This window comes from Ranitomeya imitator, chromosome 7 (genome assembly GCF_032444005.1).
Source record: "Ranitomeya imitator isolate aRanImi1 chromosome 7, aRanImi1.pri, whole genome shotgun sequence".
Lineage (NCBI taxonomy): Eukaryota > Metazoa > Chordata > Amphibia > Anura > Dendrobatidae > Ranitomeya > Ranitomeya imitator.
In genome coordinates, this window is record NC_091288.1 from 144,793,906 (window position 1) to 144,810,676 (window position 16,771).

At 44.7% G+C, this 16,771-nt stretch overlaps 1 protein-coding gene across 2 annotated transcripts in view; it reads left to right on the plus strand.

Annotated features, from left to right (window-relative positions):
- DNAH7 (dynein axonemal heavy chain 7) overlaps nucleotides 1-16,771 on the plus strand; it is a 560,306-nt gene that overhangs the window by 427,760 nt on the left and 115,775 nt on the right. For both annotated transcript variants that reach the window (XM_069733889.1, XM_069733890.1), the window contains 2 exons: nucleotides 10,225-10,560; nucleotides 11,785-11,911. In XM_069733889.1, coding sequence (XP_069589990.1) covers nucleotides 10,225-10,560; nucleotides 11,785-11,911 — 463 coding nt within the window. The remainder of the gene's footprint in view (nucleotides 1-10,224; nucleotides 10,561-11,784; nucleotides 11,912-16,771) is intronic.

Genomic DNA, 16,771 nt, shown 5'->3' on the forward strand with positions numbered 1-16,771 from the left:
CGACTTTGGACATAGTCGGGTTTCGCAAAACCCGGCTCGACTCTAAAAAGGTCAAGGTCGCTCAACTCTAATCCCGTGTGTTATGAAAGGCAATTCAGTACTACAATGGACATAGCGGTCAGAGCACATACAGTGATCTGACAATAACCCAAAATCATCGAACGAGCTCTGAGACGTGGGAACTCTGCAGACCGCAATCCCTAATCCTCTCCAAACAACACTAGAGGCAGCCGTGGATTGCGCCTAACTCTGCCTATGCAACTCGGCACAGCCTGAGAAACTAACTAGCCTGAAGATAGAAAATAAGCCTACCTTGCCTCAGAGAAATACCCCAAAGGAAAAGGCAGCCCCCACATATAATGACTGTGAGTTAAGATGAAAAGACAAACGTAGAGATGAAATAGATTCAGCAAAGTGAGGCCCGACTTTCTTAACAGATCGAGGATAGAAAAGGTAACTTTGCGGTCTACACAAAACCCTAAAGAAAACCACGCAAAGGGGGCAAAAAGACCCTCCGTACCGAACTAACGGCACGGAGGTACACCCTTTGCGTCCCAGAGCTTCTAGCAACAAATTAGACAAGCTGGACAGAAAAAATAGCAAACAAATAGCAAAGAAGAACTTAGCTATGCAGAGCAGCAGGCCACAGGAATGATCCAGGGAAAAGCAAGACCAACACTGGAACATTGACAGGAAGCCAGGATCAAAGCATTAGGTGGAGTTAAGTAGAGAAGCACCTAACGACCTCACCAGATCACCTGAGGGAGGAAACTCAGAAGCCGCAGTACCACTTCCCTCCACCAACAGAAGCTCACAGAGAGAATCAGCCGAAGTACCACTTGTGACCACAGGAGGGAGCTCTGCCACAGAATTCACAACACCCGTGCCTCCACAGATCAGTCTGCCACCCTGGAGTCTGCGGAAGACACGGGCATAGGCACAGGTACCCGTGGATGCTGACCATAGTTGAGGAGGAATGGAGTTTGTCCAGTGGAGTCGGCTACGGCGTTGTTCAGCGCAAACTCTGCCCATGATAGCAAGGATGCCCAGTCATCCTGCCTGGCTGAAACAAAATGTCGCAGGTATGTGACCAAGGTCTGGTTGGCCCTCTCTACCAACCCATTCGTCTCGGGATGATAAGCGGAAGAGAGATTCAACTCAATACTGAGAAGACGACAAAGCTCTCTCCAGAACCGAGACGCAAACTGGGGACCCCGGTCACTGACCATTTTGTCAGGCATACCATGTAGGCTGAAGATGTGTTTAATGAACAACGCTGCCAAGGCCCGTGCAGAAGGTAACCGTGGTAGCGGCACCAAATGCACCATTTTTGAGAAATGATCGGTGATGACCCAAATGGTGGTACAGCCGCGAGATTTGGGTAAACCCACGACAAAGTCCATCCCGACTATCTCCCAGGGCCTATCTGCCACCGGCAAGGGATAGAGCAACCCAGCTGGCCTTTGACGCGGAGATTTATTTTTGGCGCAGGAGACACACGCCAGAATATAATCCATGACATCCCGGGCCATATGCGGCCACCAGTACGTCCTCGCCAGTAGCTCAGATGTCCTCTTTGTCCCAAAGTGTCCACCCACCCTGGACGAATGAGCCCAAGAGAGAACCTCCAGTCGCAAATTAATGGGCACAAAAGTCTTGCCCGGATGCACAGACTCCAGCGAAACCGGCGCTACGGTTCTCAGGCCCTCGGAAGGGATAATAAGCCGAGGCTCCTCTTCCTCCTCTTCAGTTGACATAAGGGAGCGAGAGAGAGCGTCAGCACGAATATTCTTCTCCCCGGCGAGAAAATGAAGGGAAAAGTGGAACCGGGAAAAGAAGAAGGACCATCTGGCCTGACGAGAATTTAGCCGCTGGGCTGTTTGCAAATAGACCAAATTTTTGTGGTCCGTGTAAACTTGGAAGGGAAAGCGTGCACCTTCCAGAAGATGTCTCCGCTCAGAAAAGGCCAATTTCATTGCTAGCAGCTCCCTATCTCCGATGGAGTAGTTTCTCTCCGCTGGCGTGAAGGTCTTAGAGAAGAAGAAGCATGGATGCTTCCGACCTTGAGCATCCTTTTGATAGAGGACTGCTCCAGCACCAACAGATGAGGCATCCACCTCCATTAGGAATGGCTTATCCACATCGGGACGATGTAAGATGAGAGCGCTAGCAAAGTGGGACATAATAGAAGTGAAGGCCTTGGAGACCTCTTCCGACCACAATTTGGGATTCGCTCCCTTCTTGGTGAGGGCTACCAAGGGAGCTACCAGAGTTGAGAAGTGGGGAATGAACTGGCGGTAATAGTTAATGAACCCCATAAAGCGCTGCACCGCTTTAAGAGAATGGGGCTCTTGCCAGACCATCACAGCCTGTAGTTTGGCAGGATCCATAGCCAATCCCTGGGCGGAGATGATATAGCCCAGGAAAGGTAAGGACTCCTGCTCAAACATACACTTCTCCAACTTAGCATAAAGAGAGTTTGCCCGTAAGAGGTCGAAGACTCTGCCAACATCTCTCCGGTGGGAGTCAATATCTGGAGAAAAGATGAGAATATCATCCAGATAGACTACAACTGAGGTGGAAAGCATATCCCGGAAGATGTCGTTGACAAAGTCTTGGAAAACGGCTGGGGCATTACAGAGCCCGAAGGGCATCACCAGATACTCATAGTGCCCATCTCTGGTGTTAAACGCCGTTTTCCATTCGTCCCCCTCACGGATGCGAATCAGGTTATAAGCCCCCCGCAGATCTAATTTAGTAAACACTCTAGCTCCCCGAGGCCTATCGAAGAGCTCGGATATCAAGGGCAAAGGATACTTGTTCTTAACGGTGATAGCGTTAAGACCCCTGTAGTCTATGCAAGGACGTAATTCCCCATTCTTCTTCTGCCTGAAGAAGAACCCTGCCCCAGCAGGTGACACTGACTTCCTGATGAACCCTCTTGCCAGATTCTCTTGAATGTACTGAGGCATGGCCTCCGTCTCCGGGAGAGATAATGGATAAACTCGACCCCGGGGAGGCTCCGCACCTGGCAAGAGATCGATAGGACAGTCATAGGGGCGATGGGGCGGAAGGGTCTCCGCCGCCTTTTTGGAGAACACGTCTGCATAAGACCAATATTGCTTGGGAAGAGAGGAAAGATCTGCGGGCACCTCTGTAGTAGCAAACTGAACGCACTCTCGGTGACACCTACCCCCACATGATTCACCCCATCCCAGAATTCTGCCTGAGGACCACTCGATGTGAGGAGAGTGGTACTGTAACCAAGGTATCCCCAACAGGACCTCATCAATCCCCTCAGGAATGATGAGCAGAGATATAATCTCCTGATGGGATGGTGACATGGACAGAGTAAAAGGGATGGTCTGATGTGTTATCTGTGCGGGGAGTGTCGACCCATTCACCACTCTTACCGTTACTGGTTGAGATAGCATAACCAGGGGTATTGCGTGACGTTGGGCGAAGGCAGAAGACATAAAATTGCCCTCCGCTCCAGAATCCACACAGAGCTCCACCGAGTGGGAGGATGAGCCAAAAGTTATTGTCCCCTTAAAGGACAATTTGGAGGCAAACGTCGCCGTGTCTAGTGCACCTCCACCTACTACCACTAGACACTGACGTTTCCTCGACCGCTGGTGACATCCTTAACGTGGTCAGCCAGCCCCCTCCAAAATATGGGAATAAGGGCTTTATCCGACCACTCCAGCTCAGATGCTAGAGTGCGGAAGTGGACGGCAAAATGGCTGACCAAGGACGAGCCCTGAGTCAATGCCAACAGTTGGAGCGCCGTATCATGGGTGACACGAGGTCCTAAAAAGACCTGTTTCAGAGTGCTCAGGAATAACGGAGCACTCTGCACCACGTGATCGCCACGCTCCCACAGCGGCGTAGCCCACTGCAACGCCCTGTCCGACAATAAAGATATGATAAAGCCCACCTTAGCCCGCTCTGTAGGGAAACGAGAGGCCAGAAGCTCGAGATGTACTGAGCACTGACTCACGAAACCCCTACAGGACTTACTGTCACCAGAAAATTTCTCTGGTAGCGGGAGGCGAGATAGCGTCGGTACAGGGGCGGCAGTGGACAAGGTAGCTGCAGCCACACTTGCAGCCTGAACAGCGACAGCAGTAACATCCACAGCTGAGGTAGAACGCTCAAGAGCCGCCAACCTTCCCTCCAACTGCTGGATGTACCGCTGTAAACGCTGATCGTCCGTCATTACTAGCCAGACCTTGGCGCTAGTATTATGTTAAGGACTGGCGGAACGCACCAAGTATAGATGATATGAAACTAGGTGCGTTTGCAGTCCGAGGTCCACCGTGCAGGTAAAAACCCTGCTGCTAGTAAGACGGACTATATGGCGGTACTATAAGTATACACGCATGGGTTAACTTCACCCTGCGTGAAGGAAGCGATCCTGTTGAGTCACAGGACCGCGGTACCGCACATAGAGCACGAGCAAGAAGTCAGCGAACACAACCCCAACACAGGATTGAAGTCCGATTAGACCACTTGCTGGCACAACACCGCAACTGGGTGTGTAAGGAAACTATTAAAATAGTATATAAAGGCACGAGAGTGCATGCAGTGCCGCACTGACAGACGCCACTAACCACCCAGGCTTGGGTAAGGAAAGCGCAGAGGAAGCGCACGGCGCCGTACAGGCGGTCACAGCAACTAGACGCTGTTATGTGTGTAACGTGCTATTGGATAAGTCGGGCGCTAGATAGCAAACATACACCTTCCGCGAACAGTCATCCAATAGGGAGGGTATTTTAAAGAGCGACTTTCACTCACAACACACACACATATTATCAAGACAATACTAGCGCATGGCCGTGCGGTCATGCGCAGTTTATATAGTTGCAGCACAGGAAGCTGCTACTGAAGTTTTGCCCTTTCAGGACCTTCCTGGAGGACCAATGGAATGTGCTGCTGTACCTGAGCATGTGACCCTCGATCTCCAACGGGAGATCTTGCCCTGGGCATGCTCAGTGTGTGCAAATAAGGACTTAGTCCCAGAGCAGCCCGCTCGCCGCAGATCAGTGCAGGGTACAACAGGAGAGCCAGAAAAGGCAACAGTAACCCTTTGCACAGAATCAGTCCCAGCAAGACGCTGGGAGCGACGCCTCCGCTGAGCAGGCCCCACTGCGGCCGGTACAGAATGGGAGACCGCAGCAGACAGGGATCGAGATTCCCCCTGTGCAGCAGAGGAAACTCGACTCCTAACACCCGGTATAGTAAATCTAAACCCCCTTTATCACCGCTTTAGTTAGAGAAAAATAATAAAATAATTTTTTTTTATTTATTTCCATTTTCCCATTAGGGTTAAGGTTAGGGTTTGAGCTAAAGTTAGGGTTGGGGCTAGAGTTGGGGTTAGGGTTAGGATTACGTTTATGGTTGGGTTAGGGGTATGTCAGGGTAAGTGGTATTGTTGGGGTTAGGGTTAGGGGTGTGATGGGGTTAGGGGTGTGGTTAGGGTTGGAATTAGGTTAGGGGTGTGTTGGCGTTAGAGGTGTGGTTAGGGTTGGGATTAAAGGTGTGTTGGGGTTAGGGGTGTGGTTAGGGTTGGGATTAGGGTTGTGTTGGGGTTAAGGTTGGAGTTAGAATTGGGAGGTTTCTACTGTTTAGGCACACCAGGGGCTCTGCAAACGCAACATGACATCCGATCTCAATCCATTCAATTCTGCGTTGAAAAAGTAAAATGGTGCTCTTTCCCTTCTGAACTCTGTCATACGCCGAAACAGTAGTTTACCCCCACATATGGGGTATCAGCGTACTCAGGAGAACTAGGACAACAACTTTTGTGGTCCAATTTCTCCTGTTACCCTTGGGAAAATACTAAACTGGGGGCTAAAAAATCATTGTTGTTAAAAAAAAGATTTTTTATTTTCACGGCTCTGCGTTATAAACTTTGGTGAAACACTTGGGGGTTCAAAGTTCTCACAGCACATCTAGATCAGTTCCTTGGGGGGTGTAGTTTCCAATATGTGGTCAGTTGTGGGGGGTTTCTACTGTTTAGGTACATCATGGACTCTGCAAGCGCAACGTGACGCCAGCATACCATTCCATCTAAGTCTGCATTCCAAAACGCCACTTCTTCCCTTCAGAGCTCTGCCATGCTCCCAAACATTAGTTTTCTCCCACATATGGGGTATCAGCGTACTCAGGACAAATTGCACAACAACTTTTGGGGTCCATTTTCTCAAGATACCCTTGGGAAAATGCAAAATTGGGGGCTAAAAGATCATTTTTGTGGGAAAAAAATGATTTTTTAATTTTCACGGCTCTACATTATAAACGTCTGTGAAGCATTTGGGGGTTCAAAGTGCTCACCATACATCTAGATAAGTTCCTTAGGGGATCTACTTTCCAAAATGGTGTCACTTTTGGGGGGTTTCCACTGTTTAGGCACATCAGGGGCTCTCCAAACGCAACATGGCGTCCTATCTCAATTCCAACCAATTTTGCATTGAAAAGTCAAATGTCGCTCCTTCCCTTCTGAGCTCTGCCCTGCGCCCAAACAGTGGTTTACACCCACGTGTGGGGTATCAGCGTACTCAGGACAAATCGCACAACAACATTTGGGGTCCAATTTCTCCTGTTACCCTTGGTAACATAAAACAAATTGGAGCTGAAGTAAATTTTTTGCGAAAAAAATTAAATGTTCATTTTTTTGTAAACATTCCAAAAATTCCTGTGAAACACCTGAAGGGTTAGTAAACTTCTTTAATGTGGTTTTGAGCACCTTGAGGGGTGCAGTTTTTAGAATGGTGTCACACTTGGGTATTTTCTATCATATAGACCCCTCAAAGTGACTTCAAATGAGATGTGGTCCCTAAAAAAATAGTGTTGTAAAAATGAGAAATTGCTGGTCAACTTTTAACCCTTATAACTCCCTAACAAAAAAAAATTTGGTTCCAAAATTGTGCTGATGTAAAGTAGACATGTGGGAAATGTTACTTATTAATATTTTGTGTGACATATCTGTGTTATTTAAGGGCATGAAAATTTAAATTTGGAAAATTGCAAAATTTTCAAAATTTTCGCCGAATTTCCGCTTTTTTCACAAATAAACTCAAGTAATGTCAAGGAAATTTTACCACTAACATGAAGTACAATATATATCGAGAAAACAGTCGAGAAAACACTCTCAGAATCATCCATGCAAGCATTCCAGAGTTATAACCTCATAAAGGTACAGTGGTAAGAATTGTAAAAATTGGCCCGGTCATTAATGTGCAACCACCCTTGGGGGTAAAGGGGTTAATGAGCGGGCACCCGTGCCAGCCCGGCCGCTGGTGGAAGCCGGCAACTTTGGCTGTAACTGTGCACACTATAAGAGAAGTGAATACTCATTGCCTATGCAGTGAATATTCATTTCTCTTTAGCAGCGGGTACAGGCTTTAGCCGCAGCCACCAGCTCCTGCCTCTGTGACCCACTGCTCCACCTCCCCCGCCGTCTTTCTGGGACAATGACTTGTGTATAAGCCGTGGTGGGGGGGGGGGGGGGAGGGCGTTTTAAAAAAATGTGCTGAAAAACTCGGCTTATACACGAGTATATACAGTATTTTGGGGTTAAAACCTCAAAACGCAGCATTTCTACCATTGTTTCTTGTGCTTCAACAAATTAAGTTTATTTTGTGGGTCATTACTGAATATGTATTTTTTATAGTAAACTATTGAAAAAAATTTTTTTTGTTGCCCTTGAGGGGATTACAGTCAGCATTCATTTAATCACTTCTATGTCGCTGGGGGATAATTTTGAACATAATTTTTGTTGAGTTCGATTTTTCTGCTGATTTAGACTAAAGTATGCATTAAGATTACAAAACTGCAGTTCATTTTCTTCTATCACGTTTTTCTCTGTAGTTTATATTAGTGCGATTACTTTAGGCTGGATCATGGCTAGCATTAGTGCACCCCTATTGGCCAACACTGAACCGCCCTATAGTGTGGAGGGCTGGAGGACGAACTTGACAACCAGCAAAAGGTTGTTATTTGTCTAGGCTCTTCAGTTACACGTGAGACGGTGTGGCGAGAGGTTGTGTGGCACTATACAATATATAGTGAAACATGTTCCAAAATTCTATATACAAGAGGTTAGCAGAATATATTTTTTTATTTGCACACTTATTTAGTTTCTTTCAGGTCATGCCTGTCTCTGCTATTTCTAGTTGCATGTGCCTTAACAGCTCTGATTCCTTTCATTATATCTGTGGCATTTTCATCATTTTCAGTCAAAGGATGATTAGCACATTCGTCATGCAAGCCTATTTTGTATATTTCAAAGTAAAACTTGATGATTTAGATAAATCTTGGGCCTCTTAGATGGTGCGCAAACAGTGTGTCAAGAGTTTACTCGGGACAGTATCAGAACTCCAAAAGAAAGCTTAGTTATCATTCAAAGAGATTGTTAAGGACTTTTTGGGTAAAACACAAGCAAACAAATAAACCAAAATTGTCTACAAACTCTTGGAGAGCTACAAAATGCTTGGTTGCAAGATGAGCATGAAGGTGCATCTTACCAACTTCCCTGAAAACCTTGGTGCAGTCAGTGAACAATTCCACCAAGATTTGAAGGTCATGGAGGGACGGCATCAGGGTAGATGGGATGTACATATGATGGCTGAATGTTGTTGGAGCATCGGGCAAGATTGTCCACAGATTGAACACTCCAGGAACAGTTATAAGCATACATTTTTACCTTAACTGCTACATAACTTTACTACTTGCTTACAGTTTCCATTACAGTAACAATATATATTATGTTTTGTATGAACAGAATAGTTTTAAATAAACATTACATTCAGGTTATTTTTTGCATTATTTTCTATTGTATGTGCATTTTGTGTGGGTTTGGAGGGTATCCTGTAACTCAAAAAGTTATGTGTGACAAAGTCACAGGTATTGTGCTGGAGGCGGGAGATATGTGTCACTACGCGTCATGTAACATGTAATGTAATTTCCTCCAGCACACCACATGCTGGGAGGTGTAAGCTAAGTTCCATAATGGGCTAATTTTTATGTGGCCATCCAGAGAGTGAGTGGGAGGGTGTCCACCTTATCTCCACCTGCAGATCCGGCACATGGGGGTAGAGTCACGTGGTCTGGGGCTTAAATGGCTTTGCTCCAGAGGCAGTCTTGGTTCAGCAAGACTGGAGAGAGGATTCTCCAGTGGTTTGTGTCTTGTGGAGGAAAGACTGAACCTGTGTTACTGCAGAGCGGGATGTTATCCGGAGAGTATGGACTCTGTTACAGCATTTTGTTTGTTTTGTTGTTTACCTGTTTTTGCCTGAAGGGCTGTCTTTACTTTCCCCTTCTTGTTGGTTTATGCTGCCACATAATGAAGACTTAAAGAGACAGTGTTCCTGTTTTCTACCTCCGTTTACCGCCAAGTGAGTTGAACTGCCACACGTGATAGAGAAAATATGTGATCACTTTTGGATTCTGAAGCCCAAATTTTGTCAAAAACAAGTGTCAGATCTAGCTCAATAAAAATTGTGTTCTCCAGTTGACTGTTTTGAAATATGTGTTTTTTTCCAATATTATTGGAAAGAAATATCATGTAATATTTTCCAGTATTATTGCCTGCCAGTGTTACTCTGGTATACAATATAGGTGTTTGGCAGACCAGGACTTATTTGTAAGGTCTCTACATGTCATAGCAAAACATCAGACCCCAAGAGTCACATCTTGAGGGGGATAGGCTAACAGAAGGAGCCCTCTCCTTGTGTCAAACATCTTGGCACTTAGTACTGACTAATGGGTTAAATTACTTGAGACCAACTTTATTGGTCTCCAATCAAGGACTGTTCTCATAACTTGCACAGAAGTGAATGGAGGCATGTGCTCTTCACCAGGTCGAATGGGGTTGACAGGTGGGACTGGGAAAAGTGTAGGCATGTCAAATATCTAAGATGAGAAATCCATTTTACTACAATAGGGCAGTGTAAAGTATTTCTAGCAATAAAATAGAAAAGAAGAGCTACAAAAATATATTCTGAATAAAATATTACGAATATTATGAAAAATCTTAATCATTTTTGTGAAGTTTGTCCTTTATAGGCAGCCCCTAAATAAGAACCCAAGGAGAAGCATAGCTTTATTGCCAGAACATTTATTTCTAGCATAATTTTTTTAAAAATATTACATTATTTAATTTTGATTTTATTTATTTTCCATCATATCTTTCCATGTAACACTTGGCACATTTTTTTCCAGGCAGCTAAAGGAAATTGAAGACAAGATCTTAGAAGTACTTTCAACTTCAGAAGGCAACATATTAGAAGATGAAACTGCCATTAAAATATTGTCTTCCTCCAAGGCTCTAGCAAATGAAATTTCTGAGAAGCAAACAGTTGCTGAGGCAACAGAGAAAAAGATTGATTCAACCAGAATGGGATACCGGCCCATCTCTATCCATTCATCAATTCTGTTTTTTTCCATTGCTGACTTAGCCAACATTGAGCCCATGTACCAATATTCACTTACATGGTTCATTAATCTTTTTGTTATGTCAATAGACAACTCGGAGAAGTCAGAACATTTGTTGACTAGGTAGGTTAATTTATGTCAATTATTTATGTATTAATAACAGTTGGTTATTAGATTGATTATGCTCAAACTTTCATATTTAGAGATGCTTATTTAGAGAATCCAGTAGGAAACTAAGTAATCGGTGAATTTTCCTGGGACCTAAATTCTTACTTATAGGCCATGTTCACACGTTCATTATTTGGTCAGTATTTTACATCAGTATTTGTAAGCCAAAACCAGGAGTGGGTGATAAATCCAGAAGTGGTGACGTGTTTTTATTATACTTTTCCTGTGATTGTTCCACTCCTGGTTTTGGCTTATAAATACTGATGTACAAAACTGACCAAATACTGAAACTGTGAACATGGCCAAAAGGTTATTCTCAAAATCACAATGTGAGCTCTAATAATAATATAATTATTAATTCGTGGCAACACATTTTTAAATCGGCCCCGTTTTGCACATATCACCCTCCCCCGAATCCCACCAAGGGATCCCACTCTAGGCTTTCCTGTAGTTCTGGAGGCCCAAGTTGATCATGCATGGTGCTGTCTCTCTCAGATGGATTCCTGCCTACATATTTCTGCTCTGTGATGTATCTATACAGAGTTCTTTTGTGAAGGAGGATGTCACATTACAGTGCAGAGCTCAGACCCAAAAAGTGTCGGTGTGCTTGTTTTCTGGTAACTAAGAGGGGCGATGGACTGCAGGATGGAGCTGTATTTAGGGGACTGAGAGGAGAGATGTACTTATAAATTTCAGGAGGGGGTTAAAAGGAGCAACTTACTGCAGGATGGGGTTCATTATATAGGGGCTTAGATCATATACTGCAGGGTGGTGGTACATACAGGAGCTGAAATTAGTTGAGCTGTGTTTTTGCCTGATGCTGAGAGACCAGTGATGTGAAACTTCAAATGGCTCTCCATTGATGCATATGATAGAAGATTATCTTCTGTCATATGCATCAATAGAGCAGCATTTACAGATTCATATCACTGATCTGTCAGCAGCAGGAAACAAACACAGCTCCGCACTGCTGGTGCCAAGCAGGACAGGAGATTTTATACTGCTGTAGATGGCACTGGCAAATATCGTGCAGACATGGTACTGTACAGGAGCAACATTGTACAGTGGCACAAGGTTAACTCTGTAGTAGAACACTTGCTTTCTAGCTATAAATTCAGCAATTATGTAATAGATGCATTTATAAAACAATTTTTATAGCAACAACATTTTTTTTTTAAGGTTGCAAATACTGAAAGATCACTTCACATACTCGTTGTACAAAAATGTATGCCGTTCTCTGTTTGAAAAGGACAAGCTTCTCTTTTCTTTCTGCCTAACAGTAAACCTATTGAAGCATGAAAACATGGTAAGCAATATTCAGTGTTGTAATAAAAAATGTGTAATAAGTGACCATGTAATTTAATATGAAATGTTGTTGGTGTTGGTGTTGTTTAACCTGATTAAATAAACTACTCAATTTTTATCCTTTCTGGATGTGGGTAATGCTGCTGATTTTATTTATCTGGACTTTGTAAAGGCATTTGATACTGTCACACATATAGTGGCTTGTGAAAGTATTCACCATCCTTGGAATTTTCTGAGTTTTGCTACCTCACAACCTGAAATTTGACTGTTTTTTTTAGTGTTTGCATCAGTTCATGTAAAGAATATGCCTACTATTGTCAACATTTTCTTTTTATTGTGAAACAAACAGCAAATAGGACAAAATAATTAAAAATATCAGTGTGCATAACTAGTCACCCCCTTAAAGTCAGTAGTTTGTAGAGCCTCCTTTTGTGGAAATTACAGCTGCAAGTCCCTTTGGATAAGTCTCTGTCAGCTTTCTACATCTTGCCACTGGGATTTTTGCACATTCCTCAAGGTATAACTGCTCTATTTCCTTCAGGTTAGATGGTTTCCTCTAGTGAACAGAAATCTTCAAGTCTGACCACAGTTTCTCAATTGGATTAAAGTCTGGGCTTTGCTTGGCCACTTCACATGTCTTCCCTTACGTCACTTGAGTGTTGCTTTAGCAACTTGTTTGGGTCATTGTCTTCTTGGAAGGTCAACCTCCATCCCAGTTACAAATCACTGAATCACTGACAGACTGAAACAGATTTTGCTCAATAATATCCCTGCATTTTGAACCCTCTCTTCCCCTCCTGACTCAGACCAGTTTCCCTGTACCTGCTGCTGAAAAGCATCTCCACAACATGATGCTGCCACCACCATGTTTCACTATGGGGATGGTGTTCTTGGGGTGTTGAGCTGTGTTGGTTTGGTGCCAGACATAGCATTTACCTTGGTAGCTAAAAAGTTCAATGTTGGTCTCATCTGACCACAGCACCTTCTTCTATACATTTGGTGAGTCTCCCACATGTCTTTTGGTAAATTCAAAATGAGTCTTACAATGTTTATGTGTAAGTTAAGGCTTTTTTTCTGGCCACTCTTCTATAAAGGCCACCTTTATGTAGTGTATGGCTTATTGTGGTCATATGGACAAATACTCCAGTCTCTGTGTGGGAGCTCTGCAGCTCCGACAGGGTTACCTTTAGTCTTTGTGTTGTCTTTCTGATTAATGCTCTCCTTGCCAAGGTTGAGTGTTTTGGTGGGCAGCCGTTTCTTGACAGGTTTTGTTGTGGTACCATGTTCTTTACATTTGATGATAATGGATTTGATGGTGCTTCGGGGGATCATCAGAGATTGGGTTATTGAGAATATGGAGATAAGGAGTAGGTACAGTTAAGTCCGTATATATTTGGACAGATACAACATGTTTCTAATTTTGGTTATAGACATTACCACAATGAATTTTAAACAAAACAATTCAGATGCAGTTGAAGTTCAGACTTTCAGCTTTCATTTGAGGGTATCCACATTAAAATTGGATGAAGGGTTTAGGAGTTTCAGCTCCTTAACATGTGCCACCCTGTTTTTAAAGGGACCAAAAGTAATTGGTCAATTGACTCCAAGGCTATTTCATGGACAGGTGTGGGTAATCCCTTCATTATGTCATTCTCAATTAAGCAGATAAAAGGCCTGGAGTTGATTTCTGGTGTGGTGCTTGCATATGGAAGCTTTTGCTGTGAAGTAAACATGCGGTCAAACGAGCTCTACATACAGGTGAAACAAGCCATCCATAAGCTGCGAAAAACAGAAAAAAAACCATCCGAGAAATTGCTACAATATTAGGAGGGGCAAAATCTACAGTTTGGTACATCCTGAGAAAGAAAGAAAGCACTGGTGAACTCATCAATGCAAAAAGACCTGGGTGCCCACGGAAGACATCAGTGGTGGATGATCGCAGAATAATCTCAATGGTGGAGAAATCCCTTCACAACAGCCAACCAAGTGAACAACACTCTCCAGGAGGTCGGCGTATCAATATCCAAATCTACCATAAAGAGAAGACTGCATGAAAGTAAATACAGAGGGTTCACTGCATGGTGCAAGCCACTCATAAGCATCAAGAATAAAAAGGCTAGACTGGACTTTGCTAAAAAACATCTAAACAAGCCAGCACAGTTCTGGAAGAACATTCTTTGGACAGGTGAAACCAAGATGAACCTCTACCAGAATGATGGAAAGAGAAAAGTATGGCGAAGGCGTGGTACAGCTCATGATCCAAAGCATACCACATCATCTGTAAAACATGGCGGAGGCAGTGTGATGGCTTGGGCATGCATGGCTGCCAGTGGCACTGGGTCACTAGTGTTTATTGATGAAGTGACACAGGGCCGAAGCAGCCGAATGAACTCTGAGGTATTCAGAGCCATACTGTGTGCTCAGATCCAGCCAAATGCAGCAAAACTGATTGGTCGTCGTTTCATACTACAGATGGACAATGACCCAAAACATAAAGCCAAAGCAGCCCAGGAGTTTATTAAAGCAAAGAAGTGGAATATTCTTGAATGGCCAAGTCAGTCAGCTGATCTCAACCCAATTGAGCATGCATTTCACTTGTTAAAGACTAAACTTCAGACAGAAAGGCCCACAAACAAACAGCAACTGAAAACCACCGCAGTGAAGGCCTGGAGGAGCATCAAAAAGGAGGAAACACAGAGTCTGGTGATGTCCATGAGTTCAAGACTTCAGGCAGTCATTGCCAACAAAGGGTTTTCAACCAAGTACTAGAAATTAACATTTTATTTAAAATTATTTAATCTGGGGGCGTGGTTTGCACGGGAACAGGAGCAGACCTATTCTATAGGAGCTCCTGTAATTTCCCAGATCCAAGCTACTAAAAACCTACAAAAGTGGGTAATTTTGGTACCAAAACATTTATAAGCATGCCTGGTACCTATCGCAAGAAGAAGGGACCCGAAATCGAGGAGAGAATTCCCTCTCCAGGACAAAGAAACAAGCGTGGCTCTGGAGGAGCGCTGTCCCTGCATGGAATCAAACATGGCGGACCGGCATCCTGGAAGCCGTCTCCCAGTCGAGCTCCAGCTAAGCCTGAGACCTCTGGATTACAGCGGACCTTTGGGACATAGACTGGGCTAAAAGCCCCCCTCCCAGCGACGCTGCCGCTTGCAAGCGGCAGCAGAAAGAGGTATGGAGCTGGGGTCGACTCAGGCGCCTTGAGGAAGCAGGCGGCAGCTGAGCACAAAGCGCCGACTCCCCCGCATCAGCCGCCTGGCAAGAATCAGCTGACCGGCCAGAGTGAGAGGAACAGCCTTAACCACAGGGCACAGGAGTATGTGCCGAAGAACCTAGTGGACGTGGGAGCCCGAACTGTGACTGGGCTAAAAGATCCTCTCCCAGCAATGCTGCCAATGGCGGCCTGCGTAGGCGTAGGTGGCAGCAGAAAGAGGTACGGAGCTGGGGTCGACTCGGACGCAGGGAGGAAGCAGGCGGCAGCTGAGTACAGAGCGCCGACTCCTCCGCATCAGCCGCCCGGCAGGAATCAGCTGTCCAGCCAAAGTAAGAGGAGCAGCCTGAACCACAGGGCACAGGAGTTTGTGCCGAAGAACCGAGTGGACGTAGGAATCAGAACTGTGACTGCGACATGGACCGCTGCACAGAGGGCACACAGTGGAGTGATCCAGCCGGCGGAGGAGGCGGCAGTAGGAGCACGCCGGGGGAGCACCACACTGGAGGTACATGAAGTAGCGTCGCTGCACATGGAAGGGGGAGAAGCAGCGCCGTGTCGGGGGAGCTTTGACATGGAGGAAGGAAGCACACCTCTACGTACAGATGGCATTAGACTGAGATCTGAGCAGGAGCAGGAGACAGGAGAGGACAAAAGGACATCTGCGCCGGTAAGCAGAACACCGTATATCCACACACCACATGCGCAGCCTTTCCTTTATAAACTTAATGCAGGGGACTTAGCTGGGGATTCTAGTGCTAGTGTGAGGATTGACCTTACTAGAATTCCAGCAAGCCATAACCTTGTTGAAATAAACCCCCTCTGCCATAACATCAAGGACTTGCAGGATGAGAAACTTAAAGAGACAGTACTAGGGGAAATCTCTGAGAGACATAGGTCTCTAACGGACGGCACCAAGTCCAATACGGAATTTTATGAGGCTCTACTCGCTTCTTTTGATAGATTTGATGCTTCACTAAGAGCGCATGGAGGTAGAGGTGACAAGGACACATTGACAGATCAATCTAATAGTTCTACTGGTTCTTTGGAGAGTTTGGAAGCTTTACACTCAAAGGAGTTTTCTGGGAATACTGACACATCCGATACTTCAGACTATGATACAGGTGACCTCTATGGGTGCTCTTCATCAAATGAGGCTTCATATGAGAAATTTAATTCTGCTGATATCTGTAACTCTAAAAACTCTTCCCATGGCCCATTATTATTGGAGGAAATTCCGGCATCTGATGAGTATCCGACAGTGGGCTTCATGGTGTCTCTTCTCAAAGCATTTCTCATCAAAACGAATCTTGGTGGTAAAAGCGTCAATTTTGAATCAAAACAAACAACTCAAAAGCATTCGAAGCGTTCATAAAAGAGCTTTTTAAAGAGACAATAGCCTCAGTAAATACTGACATTGAGTTAAATCCTTCAGCCATACCTATTGAATCTTCGCTTGTTCCAGAATCATCTCCATTTAACAACAAAAACGAAAGGATCGAGTATAGCATTTCTCAAACCATACCCAAGTCTTCAAAATCTCTAGATGAGATACAAAAAAATATGGATCTTTTCAAAACTAACTTAGACAATTTTGAGGATTTTAGAAGAAAGAATAATATTAAGATCAGGGTA